Source organism: Oncorhynchus mykiss, chromosome 24 (genome assembly GCF_013265735.2).
Source record: "Oncorhynchus mykiss isolate Arlee chromosome 24, USDA_OmykA_1.1, whole genome shotgun sequence".
Taxonomy (NCBI): domain Eukaryota; kingdom Metazoa; phylum Chordata; class Actinopteri; order Salmoniformes; family Salmonidae; genus Oncorhynchus; species Oncorhynchus mykiss.
The window spans coordinates 25,773,032-25,786,976 of record NC_048588.1 but is presented as its reverse complement, the minus strand read 5'-3'; the positions used below and the strand labels follow the sequence as shown (position 1 = coordinate 25,786,976).

At 44.3% G+C, this 13,945-nt stretch overlaps 1 protein-coding gene across 1 annotated transcript in view; it reads left to right on the top strand.

The window, feature by feature from the left end:
* The window catches only part of LOC110504071 (serine/threonine-protein kinase NLK), a 79,068-nt gene that overhangs the window by 52,166 nt on the left and 12,957 nt on the right, over window positions 1-13,945 (top strand). The window contains exons 4-7 of the mRNA XM_021582889.2: window positions 538-644; window positions 803-888; window positions 2,285-2,494; window positions 3,393-3,494. Coding sequence (XP_021438564.1) covers window positions 538-644; window positions 803-888; window positions 2,285-2,494; window positions 3,393-3,494 — 505 coding nt within the window. The remainder of the gene's footprint in view (window positions 1-537; window positions 645-802; window positions 889-2,284; window positions 2,495-3,392; window positions 3,495-13,945) is intronic.

Sequence of the window (13,945 nt, the reverse complement as noted above, 5' to 3'; positions counted from 1 at the left end):
CACGGCTGGGCTGGGCTGCCTGTGTGCTCTGGGAGTTGGCCTGCCTGCTGACAGTGCTAGATGGCAGGATTAAGTTGTTTCTATCTATCAGAGACGTTTCTATGCGCTGTGGTTCAGGTATGCCACGTGTAATGTATTATGTGTCTACCCTGCCAGAATGACTGAGGAGGGAGAGCAAAACAGGGCTGCCTGAATGTCTTTCCCAGGAGAGTGTGAAAGGGGCAGAAAGAAAGGAAATAGAGATCCCACCATAGAGGTCTATTAAAACTCACAGCAGGAGCCCATTGTGACAATGGATCGATACCGTACTGCTGCTACTTGCTGAGGAATTGGAACAACCTCTGTCAGTAACATCCATTTAGGTTGGCAACATTTTATGTAGGTTAGAATGTAACAGAACAGACACTGTGAATAGTCTTTCCTCTACCCATTCCCACTTACTTCCATTAACCCCTCTTCACTACCTAGCTAGCTCTTCTCTGCTGAATATTTGTGTAGTCTTTGTGGTGTTGTTTTCCTTGACCACTCTTCGTCCAGCTATGTGGTGACAGAACTGATGCAGAGTGACCTCCATAAGATCATCGTGTCACCTCAGCCCCTCAGCTCAGACCACGTCAAAGTGTTTCTCTATCAGATCCTCCGAGGTAAGACCTCTCCGACACGCTCACACACTCCCAGATCACATTGCAAACATTAAAACGTGATATTCACACACATATCAGTTTGAATCGTCATGATAAAAAACGGGGTGGGACCTTCACACAAGGAACTGAATCCTTCCCGGCATGTGTTTTGTCTGTAGGACTGAAGTACCTGCACTCAGCTGGCATCCTACATCGAGACATCAAACCTGGCAACCTCCTGGTCAACAGCAACTGTGTGCTTAAGGTCAATCTACTGTCCTCTACTATCTAACATCTGAATCCTCCTGTGATGACATGTATTACTCAACTGAGATCTAAACTATGATATTTATGAGGTCAACTTGGGGTTGGAATCTGCTCTGTGGAAGTACAGTATCTGAAATACACACACACACACACACACACACACACACACACACACACACACACACACACACACACACACACACACACACACACACACACACACACACACACACACATTCCTGACTCCTGCTCTCACTTGCTGTCTGGCGCCCAGAGTCTCTGTAGCCTGTGTTACTGGGGGTCTGATGCCCCAGTGGGATTTCTACAATACATGATGCTGGGCTCCTGACACCTAAATCTTCATCCTGGGGTCTAGTAATGGAGGCCCTGCCTGGGCTTATTCTACCCTTAGCTCCCCCTCCTCCCTCACAGACAACTGGGAGGGGTGCTAGTCCACAGGTGGGGGAGAGAGAGCGAGAAAGTGAGGAGAGGGTGGAGGACAGTGATTCTCTGGCTTACTCTGGAGAACAGATTGTCTCTAGCAGACATTTACTAATTTAGTTCCTAATTCTAATTTCCCCAAATCCTTCCCTACACATTCTGGGCTATTTTCAGAAAACCCCATCCCTGCCTGCCTCTGTGAGGCTCCCTGCACATGATTGGGTGCTGTCTGCCCATGATATCACTGTGTTCCTTCTCTACCAAGTCTGCCATTATTTTAGAGAGGCGGTCATTTAATTTCTGATAAATATCCCCTTCCAAAAATCTCCCTCAGCAGCATCAGCTACTCAAGCAGTTTGATTTAGTTGTGTACAAGCTGGTGGGGAGCAATCGTCTGGAGTAATGTGACCCGTAGCAGTGTGACACTAATGTGGCTCCCCAATCCTTCACTTCCTGTCATTCTGACCAGAATGTATATTTAGCTAACAGAGCAACAAAAATAAATTGAGAGGGGGGCGAGACAGAAGTGTGTTCCTGTAGGGACACCATAGAAGACGTTGGTAAATCAACTTCAGTGAGTGTTTTCATTGGAAAATATAATTAGTGATGTGCCATGCATTTCTGAAAAAGCTGCTCATCCCTTGAAGAGTTTGGGGGGAAAAGAGATGAGGGAACAAAGAAATTCGGAGCAGCTTGTTAGTCCGTTTATGAACAATCCAAGTATTCCTTTCTTTTGTGTCTTTAGACATATCAGACGATGTTCTCATTCAGTTATGTAACAATTGACGCAGAACAGTCACAGTAAGCTGCCAAATAATAAATGGTGTATCTTACAAGAAGCTGCATGCATCTGAACCTTGAGTTAGGTTGGGTTGGGAGGACTAGTCTATTTGAATATTGGTATTGATGGATGTATTAATGTGAACATGTTCTCTGCCTTCATCCCTCTCCAGATCTGTGACTTTGGGCTGGCGCGGGTGGAGGAGCTTGACGAGTCTCGTCACATGACTCAGGAGGTGGTGACCCAGTATTACCGTGCGCCAGAGATCCTCATGGGCAGCCACCATTACTCCAACGCCATCGACATTTGGTCTATAGGATGCATCTTCGCCGAGCTACTGGGCCGACGCATCCTGTTCCAGGCACAAAGCCCCATCCAGCAGGTAACCAATACTGTAAACACTGGGGACATGTTGATCTGACATGGAATACTTGCTGATCTAGTATTCAGTGCAGAGCATTTCTGGGCTTATTTTATAAGAAAAAAAGGTATTCGCTATCCTTAGTTGTGTTAGTCTGGAGACTTCACTGAGCACTTTCAGCTTGAGCAGAGCTTTCAGAGATCAAGTTTGTATTTGAAAACAGAACAGAGTTTCCTTGAATCTTTAGTGTCCGTGTCTCTCCAGACCTTGGGCTCTGGTCCTGCCTCATTTACATCCCTTTCAGAAATGACATGTTGCCTCCCGATTGGCACAGCGGTCTAAGGCACTGTTTTTGCATTGCTAGAGGCGTCACTACAGACCTGGGTTCGATCCCAGGCTGTGTCCCAGCCGACAGCGACCGGGAGACCCATGAGGAGGTGCAAAATTGGCCCAGTGTTGTTTGGGTTAGGGGAGGGTTTGGCCAGGGGGGCATTGCGCTCTAGCGACTTCTTGTGGTGGGCCAGGTGGGGTAAAAAAAACTAAAATACAGGTGACATGTGGGGAGGGGGGAGCTGGGGAGGGATGAATGCAGGGATGAATGCAGTTTTATGCAGTTTTATGTCTCAGCACACACTACTCCCTTTCACTTCTGATATCGACACAAATGGCTCATGTCTAAAATGACGTGTTCACAGATACTGTAGGTTCACAATACACTGCAAAATTGTATTCTGGAGCAATACGTCAGTAAACAAAATACATACAGTACAGCTCCCTGGAGTCATTTACTTAGCCTGCCTCTCTCAACTACTTTACCTTTACTGCATATGTGCCATAGCGTGTGTTTGCATGAGTGCGTTCATGCATGCATGTCTCAAGTACAGTAACATATGCTGCATGGTGTTCTTCTGTGTTGAAGCTGGATCTGATCACGGACCTGCTGGGAACTCCCTCTCTGGAGGCCATGAGGACGGCGTGTGAGGGGGCCAGGGCCCACATCCTCAGAGGACCACACAAACAGGTAGGAACACAGATGAGCGGTGTATGTTTTCTGGAGCAGGACAGAAGATGAGTCTCCTGAGCAAGGTTTTCAGAAGTCCTACAAATTACAGGAGTCAGTGATGAATGGTCCTCTTGGACAGAAAGATGGTGTTTTGTTGAGGTTTTGTTCCACCTCTGTGTTTCATTGACTTTTGTATTGACTCTAGTTATTTAAAGAACATAGGTTTCACAACTTACTGAGAAAAGATACAGCTGTTTGTGTGTGTGTTAGGGCTGACCCCAATTAGTCGACTGGTCGATTGTTTGGTTGATAGGCTGTTGTTCGACCAATATTTTGTTTGTCGAGCAGTAGCAACTGTATGTATGTATGCATGCATGTACGTACAGTTGAAGTCGGAAGTTTACATACACCTTAGCCAAATGCATTTAAACTCAGTTTTTCACAATTCCTGACATAAAATTGTCTGTCTTAGGGCAGTTAGGATCACCACTTTATTTTAAGATTGTGAAATGTCAGAATAATAGTGATATCATTATTTATTTCAGCTTTTATTTCTTTCATCACATTCCAAGTGGGTCAGAAGTTTACAAAACACTGAATTAGTATTTGGTAGCATTGCCTTTAAATTGTGTAACTTGGGTCAAACATTTCGGGTAGCTTCCCACAATAAGTTGGGAGAATTTTGGCCCATTCCTCCTGACAGAGCTGGTGTAACCGAGTCAGACTTGTAGGCCTCCTTGCTCGCACACGCTTTTTCAGTTCTGCCCAGACATTTTCTACAGGATTGAGGTCAGGGCTTTGTTATGGCCACTCCAATACCTTGACTTTGTTGTCCTTAAGCCATTTTGCCACCACTTTGGAAGTATGCTTGGGGTCATTGTCCATTTGGAAGACCCATTTGCGACCAAGCTTTAACTTCCTGACAAATGTCTTGAGATGTTGCTTCAATATATCCAATATATCCACCTAATTTTCCGTCCTCTATTTTGTAAAGTGCATCGGTCCCTCTTGCAGCAAAGCACCCCCACAACATGTTGCTGCCACCCCCGAGCTTCACGGTTGGGATAGTGTTTCCTCGGCTTGCAAGCCTCCCCCTTTTTCCTCCAAACATAACAAGGATCATTATGGCCAAACAGCTCTTTTTGTTTCATCAGACCAGAGGGCATTTCTTCAAAAAAGTATGATTGTTGTCCCCATGTGCAGTTGCAAGCCGTAGTCAGGCATTTTCATGGCGGATTTACAGCAGTGGCTTCTTCCTTGCTGAGCAGCCTTTCAGGATATGTCGGTATAGGAATTGTTTTACTGTGGATGTAGATACTTTGGTACCTCTTTCCTCCAGCATCTTGAAGGTCCTTTGCTGCTGTTCTGGGATTGATTTGCACTTTTCGCACCAAAGTACGTTCATCTCTAGGAGACAGAACGCGTCTCCTTTCTGAGCGGTATGACACCTGCGTGGTCCCATGGTGTATATACTTGCGTACTATTGTTTGTACAGATGAACGTGGTACCTTCAGGCATTTGGAAATTGCTCCCAAGGATGAACCAGACTTGTAGAGGTCGACAATTTTTTTTCTGAGGTCTTGGCTGATTTCTTTTGATTTCCCCATGATGTCAAGCAAAGAGGCACTGAGTTTGAAGGTAGGCCTTGAAATACATCCACAAGTACACCTCCAATTGACTCAAATTATGTCAATTAGCCTATCAGAAGCTTCTAAAGGTATGACATAATTTTCTGGAATTTTTCAAGCTGTTTAAAGGCACAGTCAACTTAGTGTATGTAAACGTCTGACCCACTGGAATTGTGATACAGTGAATTATAAGATAAAAATATGTCTGTAAACAATTGTGGAAAAATGAATTGTGTCATGCACAAAGTAGATGTCCTAACCGACTTGCCAAAACTATAGTTTGTTAACAAGAAATTTGTGCAGTGGTTGAAAAACGAGTTTTAATGACTCCAACCTAAGTGTTTGTAAACTCCAACTTCAACTATGTATGTGTGTGTATATATATATATACACATACATACACACACAGTGGGCAAAAAAGTATTTAGTCAGCCACCAATTGTGCAAGTTCTCCCACTTAAAAAGATGAGAGAGGCCTGTAATTTTTATCATAGGTACACTTCAACTATGACAGACAAAATGAGAGAAAAATTCCAGAAAATCACATTGTAGGATTTTTTATGAATTTATTTGCCAATTATGGTGGAAAATAAGTATTTGGTCACCTACAAACAAGCAAGATTTCTGGCTCTCACAGACCTGTAACTTCTTCTTTAAGAAGCTCCTCTCTCCTCCACTCGTTACCTGTATTAATGGTACCTGTTTGAACTTGTTATCAGTATAAAAGACACCTGTCCACAACCTCAAACAGTCACACTCCAAACTCCACTATGGCCAAGACCAAAGAGCTGTCAAAGGACACCAGAAACGAAATTGTAGACCTGCACCAGGCTGGAAAGACTGAATCTGCAATAGATAGGCAGCTTGGTTTGAAGAAATCAACTGTGGGAGCATTTATTAGGAAATGGAAGACATACAAGACCACTGATAATCTCCCTCGATCTGGGGCTCCCTCGATCTGGGGCTCCACGCAAGATCTCACCCCATGGGGTCAAAATCACAAGAACAGTGAGCAAAAATCCCAGAACCACATGGGGGGACCTAGTGAATGACCTGTAGAGAGCTGGGACCAAAGTAACAAAGCCTACCATCAGTAACACACTATGCCGCCAGGGACTCAAATCCTGCAGTGCCAGACGTGTCCCCCTGATTATGATTTTTCAACGCCGATACCGATACCAATTTTTTTTACATTTATTTGTAATAATGATAATTACAACAATACTGAATGAACACTTATTTTAACTTAATATAATACATCAATAAAATCGAAGGTTGAAAGTCATGCGTCCTCCGATACACAACCCAACCAAGCCGCACTGCTTCTTAACACAGCGTGCATCCAACCCGGAAGTCAGCCGCTCCAATGTGTCGGAGGAAACACCCCGCACCTGGCAACCTTGGTTCGCGTGCACTGCGCCTGGCCCGCCACAGGAGTCGCTGGTGCGCGATGAGACAAGGATATCCCTACCGGCCAAACCCTCCCTAACCCGGACAACGCTATGCCAATTGTGCGCCGCCCCACGGACCTCCCGGTTACGACAGAGCCTGGGCACGAACCCAGAGTCTCTGGTGGCACAGCTGGCGCTGCAGTACAGCGCCCTTAACCACTGCGCGCTGGTGGTTCCTTTTAACATGAGTCTTCAATTTTCCCAGGTAAGAAGTTTTAGGTTGTAGTTATTATAGGAATTATAGGACTATTTGTCTCTATTCCATTTGTATTTCATTAACCTTTGACTTTTGGATGTTCTTATAGGCACTTTAGTATTGCCATTGTAACAGTATAGCTTCCGTCCCTCTCCTCGCTCCTATCTGGGCTCGAACCAGGAACACATCGACAACAGCCACCCTCGAAGCAGCAATACCCATGCAGAGCAATGGGAACAACCACTCCAAGTCTCAGAGCGAGTGACGTTTGAAACGCTATTAGCGCGCACCCCGCTAACTAGCTAGCCATTTCACTTCAGTTACACCAGCCTAATCTCTGGAGTTGATAGGCTTGAAGTCATAAACAGCTCAATGCTTGAAGCACAGCGAAGAGCTGCTGGCAAAATGCACGGAAGTGCTGTTTGAATGAATGCTTACGAGCCTGCTGGTGCCTACCACCGCTCAGTCAGGCTGCTCTATCAAATCATAGTCTTAATTGTAACATAACACACAGAAATACGAGCCTTAGGTCATTAATATGGTCGAATCCGGAAACTATCATCTCGAAAACAAGACGTTTATTCTTTCAGTGAAATACGGAACCGTTCCATATTTTATCTAACAGGTGGCATCCATAAGTCTAAATATTCCTGTTACATTGCACAACCTTCAATGTTATGTCATAATTACGTAAAATTCTGGCAAATTAGGTGGCCCAAACTGTTGCATATACACTGACTCTGTGTGTAATGAACGCAAGAGAAGTGACACAATTTCACCTGGTTAATTTTGCCTGCTAACCCGTCCAACGATTGTGCTTTTTTCGCAAATGCGCTTTTGTTAAATCACCCCCCAGCGTTGCATCGATTATATGCAACACACAACACGCCTGATAAACGAGTAATATCATCAACCATGTGTAGTTTTAACTAGTGATTATGATTGATTGATTGTTTTTTATAAGATAAGTTTAATGCTAGCTAGCAACTTACCTTGGCTTCTACTGCATTCGCGTAACAGGCAGGCTCCTCGTGGAGTGCAATGAGAGGCAGGTGGTTGTAGCGTTGGACTAGTTAACTGTAGGTTGCAAGATTGGATCCCCCGAGCTGACAAGGTAAAAATCTGTCGTTCTGCCCCTGAACAAGGCAGTTAACCCACAGTTCCTAGGCTTTGAAAATAAGAATGTGTTCTTGCCTAGTTAAATAAAATCGGCGCCCAAAAATACAGATTTCCGATTGTTATGAAAACTTGAAATCGGCCCTAATTAATCGGCCATTCCGATTAATCGGTCGACCTCTAGTATTGACTGACCTTCGTGTCTTAAAATAATGATGCTTATTTGAGCTGTTCTTGCCATAATATGGACTTGGTCTTTTACCAAATAAGGCTATCTTCTGTATACCAACCCTACCTTATCACAACACAACTTATGGGCTCAAATGCATTAAGAAGGAAAGAAATTCTACAAATTAACTTTTAACAAGGCACACCTTTTAATTAAATGAATGCATTCCAGGTAGGACTACCTCATAGTTACCGCTGTCATCAAAGCAAAGCGTGGCTACTTTGAAGAATCTAAAATCTATTTTGATTTGTTTAACACTTTTTTGGTTACTACATAATTCCATATGTGTTATTTCATAGTTTTAATGTCCACTATTATTCTACAATGAAGAAAATAGTCCATATTAAGAAAAACACTTGAATGAAAAGGTGTGTCCACACTTTTGGCTGGTACTGTATATATTTGTGCCCATCTCAGGGAACTAATCCATTGTGGAGACCTAGGCTAAAAGTACATTTTATATAATATTCTGTACGAGGATCAGGAGCTCAGGGGCTCCCGAGTGGCGCAGCAGTCTAAGGCACTGCAGGCTGTGTCACAACCGGCCGCGACCGGGAGACCCATAGGGCGGTGCTCAATTGACCCAGCATCGTCTGGGTTAGGGGAGGGTTTGGCTGGAGGGGGCTCATCGCGCTCTAGCGACTTCATGTGACGGGCCGGGCACCTGCAGGCTGACTCTTGTTGTCAGTTGAACAGTGTTTCCTCAGTCACATTGGTGTGGCTGGCTTCCGGGTTAAGCGGGCGGGTTTTAAGAAGCGTGGTTAGGCTGGACGCATTACTCGACCTTCGCCTCGGCCAAGCCTGTTGGGGAGTTGCAGAAATGAGACAAGATTGCAATTGGATATCACGAAATTGGGGAGAAAAAGGGGGCAAAATACACAAAAAATAATAATAACAATTAAAAGAGGAACACTAGCTCAAACAGTAGAACATTTGAGGTGTCTGTACTCAGCTCTGGTGAGCTCCGGCCCAAGTCAAGCACTGCTTCTTATCCCTTTTGCAAGTAGCCTACAGCTGTGTCTGTCCCAAGCTCACTGGCGCGGGAAACTCTGAGGGCCCTGAATATTTGATCCAATGCTACAAGTTCGCTAGCGCAAGCTTCTGACTGGACCCAAGTTAATAGTTGATACAATGATTCAAGTTCATTGCAGACAAGCCAAGCTTAGCCAATGTTATTTATAGGATATTTATTTTTAGCAGGATATTTTCTACCTGCAGGCTGCAGTTTTTATTTGTTGGCTTTATGTAGGCTATTTTTACATAGTTGGCAATGGAAGTTACTTTTTAGGTTTGTATCATTTTCATTTAGATAGTATTTTGATTAACCACATGACAATGATTTTGAGATATGAAGACATTATTATAAATAAATGAAACTGTTCCACGAAAATCTGCATATGAAAACCATAACGGGCACGCAGATCAGTAGAAATTGTTAAATAAATTGCCATTCCACATGAGAAAGGCTGCCGACTCCCCGTGTAGCCTATTACCGGCAACTTCAGAAGAGCTATGGCAGAATCTGTGAAAGCCAGCAGGAGCGGGAGGAGAATGGTTGGGTCAGGTTCATTTTTCCCCCCTCTGGTTATCTAGAGATCTGGCTCTCTCTTGTGTCTTATTTCAACAGTCAGCTTAAAGTATCAGACAAGCTCAATGCGTATATAGTTGATTTTATTAAAACACATACGGTATATGGAAGAATACACGTTTAAACATTTCGACCAATCAATTGGTTGAAAGAACTGATTACTTTCAGTCACCAAGATTTGTCTTGTCGGGGACAGCCCAGGTGTGTGTGAGTGTGATCCTACAGTCCTCTGGAGCTCATGTCTTCATTACTAAGGCTTGACAGATTTGTATAAGTGGGTCGGGTCTCTGTGAAAGGAATGACATAGCCAGTAACCAGCCAATGGTTGATTGGTATTGGGTGTGTGTTCTGTGCGTCTTCCATGTCTGATTTGGGCAGATGGTATCCTGCAGGGAACAGGAACTACAGAGCAAGCACTGTGGCTTTGCCCCCTGCCTCCCATCGACCCACACGCCAGGCCACTCTTATACCTCCTTGCCATCTCCCTACCCCGTGTTGTGTGTGTGTGTGTGTGTGTGTGTGTGTGTACATGCACATGGCCACCACCCACCCCCACCATCACTGTAAGCAAACGCTGACATTTGGATGACCTTGTCACTCGACGCTCCCTCCCATGTGTGTGTCTCCTGCAGGCTAGGCAATGCGTGGAGCAGGATGTTTTAATCATTTCTATCGACTGACGTTTAGATTACAGACCTGGGGCCGGTAGGGACAGCATAGGGAGAGGGAGGGGTAGGGGAGTGATGGGGGATGTGGGTGTGTGGGTTGGAGGATGGTGGTGGGGTCCGAGCCAAAAGGGATCATGTTTCCTGCCACCAGTGCAGTCCCAGGACACATTGTGCCATCTTGCGGTTGAAGTTGGAGGGGGGGGGGCTTGACGGTAGTCTGAAAAAGTGTATGACGCTCACAGAAATGCAGTGGTAGGAAATATATTAACATCTGGGGTTAATCTTACACCCCCACCAACCATGCTGGTCCTCTACTTGCAGGGTGGCTGTTCATCTGAACCCCCTCTCCCTGATTCTCACAATTCTATGTGTATTGCGATTTGATACTGTGTATTTATTATGATTTGATGTTGCAAAAATATTGCTCACCATATGTCTGCTGCAGAGTGACGAGAGAGTCATGAAAACAAATTGGCTCTCTGTTTAAAATAATATGGAGAACAAGCTTTGAGTTTTGGTGGAGGTACAGCAAACTAGCACAAAAATAATATTGTGATATTGTCAAAACAATATGATACAGTATATCATCAAAAATAATATCCTGTAATGTAACTATGGATTTTTTCCCCCCATTACTACCAACCATGCTCTACCTGCAGGGTGGCTGGCTGTTCAGTGGCTGATTTGCATCTTTCTGTGGATGATTATTCACAAGTTGACCTCATTCAGTACATAACATCTCTGTAAAAGCCCTGGTTTTAGCTGTTCCTTCAGGTGCAAGTTCAAAGCATACAAAATGCAGCCAGAGGTCAACACACTCTTGGAGTTTTTGTGGAGAGTTTGGGGAGCTACGTATTCACGTAAGAGGACAGGCTCTTTGTGAAGATAAGAGAGGTGGAGAGAATGAAGCATCAGAGAGAGCCCCTGCCCTCTTCTCACCCCCCCCCCCCCCCCCCATTATTTTCCCTCTGGAGGAAGTGAAGGACCTGCGAGAGGAGGATGAGAGAGCAGAGGAGAGGGTGAGAGTTTGACCAAGGAGCTTTGAAGAGGGAAGAAGGGGTTCCTTTTTACGCAATGGGGGTCTGGGGTTTTGGAGCTTGGGAAGGAAGGATGGGGGGAAGAGAGAAGTGAAACATGGCAGGAGGAGGAGCGAGTGCCATTTTTAAAAACAAGGTTTTATGAGCTGCATCAGCAACGTCATTACATCTGTTTGGTCTCCCAGACAGCGAGAACGTCCACAGAGAAGTACAGGCACTCGGGCTGGTTCTGCCTAACCTAATGTAGATTCCTCTCCTCTTCTTCTCACTAACCTAATGTAGATTCCTCTCCTCTTCTTCTCACTAACCTAATGTAGATTCCTCCTCTTCTTCTCACTAACCCAATGTAGATTCCTCTCCTCTTCTTCTCACTAACCTAATGTAGATTCCTCTCCTCTTCTTCTCACTAACCTAATGTAGATTCCTCCTCTTCTTCTCACTAACCCAATGTAGATTCCTCTCCTCTTCTTCTCACTAACCTAATGTTGTCAACGATTGGGTGCAGAGATGTAGCGGAGTCAGGCGCAGGACACAGGTTTTGAGCAACACAACGGAGTTTACTCAAAAAGTCAAGCAAAAATTCCAAATAGGAACAAACATACACACTAGCACATACAACAACCACTAAAGACACCAACAATCACGGACAGAACAGAAATGTATGCCAGAGGATTAAATAAGGAACATGATATGGGAATTGAAACCAGGTGTGTGAAATACAGACAAAACAAAACTAAACTGAAACATGGATCGGTGGGGACTAGAAAGCCGGTGACGTCGACCGCCGAACACCACCCGAACAAGGAGAGGGGCCGACTTCGGCGGAAGTCGTGACAAATGTAGATTTCTCTCCTTCTCACTAACGTAATGTAGAACTAAACTAATGTAGATTTCTCTTTATCTCACTCGTGTAATGTAGAACTAACCTAATGTAGAACTAACCTAATGTAGATTTCTCTCCTTCTCACTAACCTAATGTAGATTTCTCTCCTTCTCACTAACGTAATATAGAAATAAACTAATGAAGATTCCTCTCCTTCCCACTAACCTAATGTAGAACTAACCTAATGTAGATTTCTCTCCTCTCCTTCTCACTAACCTAATGTAGAACTAACCTAATGTAGATTCCTCTCCTTCTCACTAACCTAATGCAGATTTCTCTCCTTCTCACTAACCTAATGTAGAACTAACCTAATGTAGATTTCTCTCCTGCTCACTAACCTAATGTAGAACTAACCTAATCTAGATTTCTGTCCTCTCCTTCCCACTAACCTAATGTAGATTCCTCTCCTTCTCACTAACCTAATGCAGATTTCTCTCCTTCTCACTAACCTAATGTAGAACTAACCTAATGTAGATTTCTCTCCTTCTCACTAACCTAATGTAGAACTAACCTAATCTAGATTTCTGTCCTCTCCTTCCCACTAACCTAATGTAGAACTAAACTAATGTAGATTTCTGTCCTCTCCTTCTCACTAACCTAATGTAGAACTAACCTAATGTAGATTCCTCTCCTTCCCACTAACCTAATGTAGATTTCTCTCCTCACTAACCTAATGTAGAACTAACCTAATGTAGATTCCTCTCCTCTCCTTCCTACTAACCTAATGTAGATTCCTCTCCTCTTCGTCTCACTAACCTAATGTAGATTTCTCTCCTTCTCACTAACCTAATGTAGATGTATCTCCTTCCCACTAACCTAATGTAGAACTAACCTAATGTAGACTCCTCTCCTCTTCTTCTCACTAACCTAATGTAGATTTCTCTCCTTCTCACTAGCCTGATGTAGAACTAACCGAATGTAGATTTATCTCCTTCTCACTAACCTAATGTAGAACTAACCTAATGTAGATTCCTCTCCTCTTCTTCTCACTAATCTAATGGAGCTCCCTCTCCTCTCGTGTCCTCGCTGCTTCGCACTACTGTAATGGCGCTTCCTCTGCTTCGCACTACTGTAATAGCGCTTCCTCTCCTTCTCACTACTCTAATGGAGCTTCCTCTCCTTCTCACTACTCTAATGAAGCTTCCTCTCCTTCTCACTACTCTAATGGAGCTTCCTCTCCTTCTCACTACTCTAATGGAGCTTCCTCTCCTCATTACTCCAATGAAGCTTCCTCTCCTCATTACTCTAATGGAGCTTCCTCTCCTCATTACTCTAATGGAGCTTCCTCTCCTCGTTACTCTAATGGAGCTTCCTCTCCTCGTTACTCTAATGAAGCTTCCTCTCCTCGTTACTCTAATGGAGCTTCCTCTCCTCGTTACTCTAATGGAGCTTCCTCTCCTTCTCACTACTCTAATGGAGCTTCCTGTCCTCACCTGCTCTCTTTCATCTGTACTGGTGTGAGAGAACAGGACGGGCAAGCGCAAATTCCAGGTAGTCATCCACCATATCACTTCACCCCTACTCTGTTTTCAGAGCAAGCTGTAGATGAAGGAGAGAGGAGAAGAGAAGAGGACACCGCATTAGAGTCTTGGGATGCACCCTGAGTCATCCAGAAAAGGACTGCAATAACTGGTCCAGTCATATGAGATGTATAGAGAACTTGAAGGAATGCG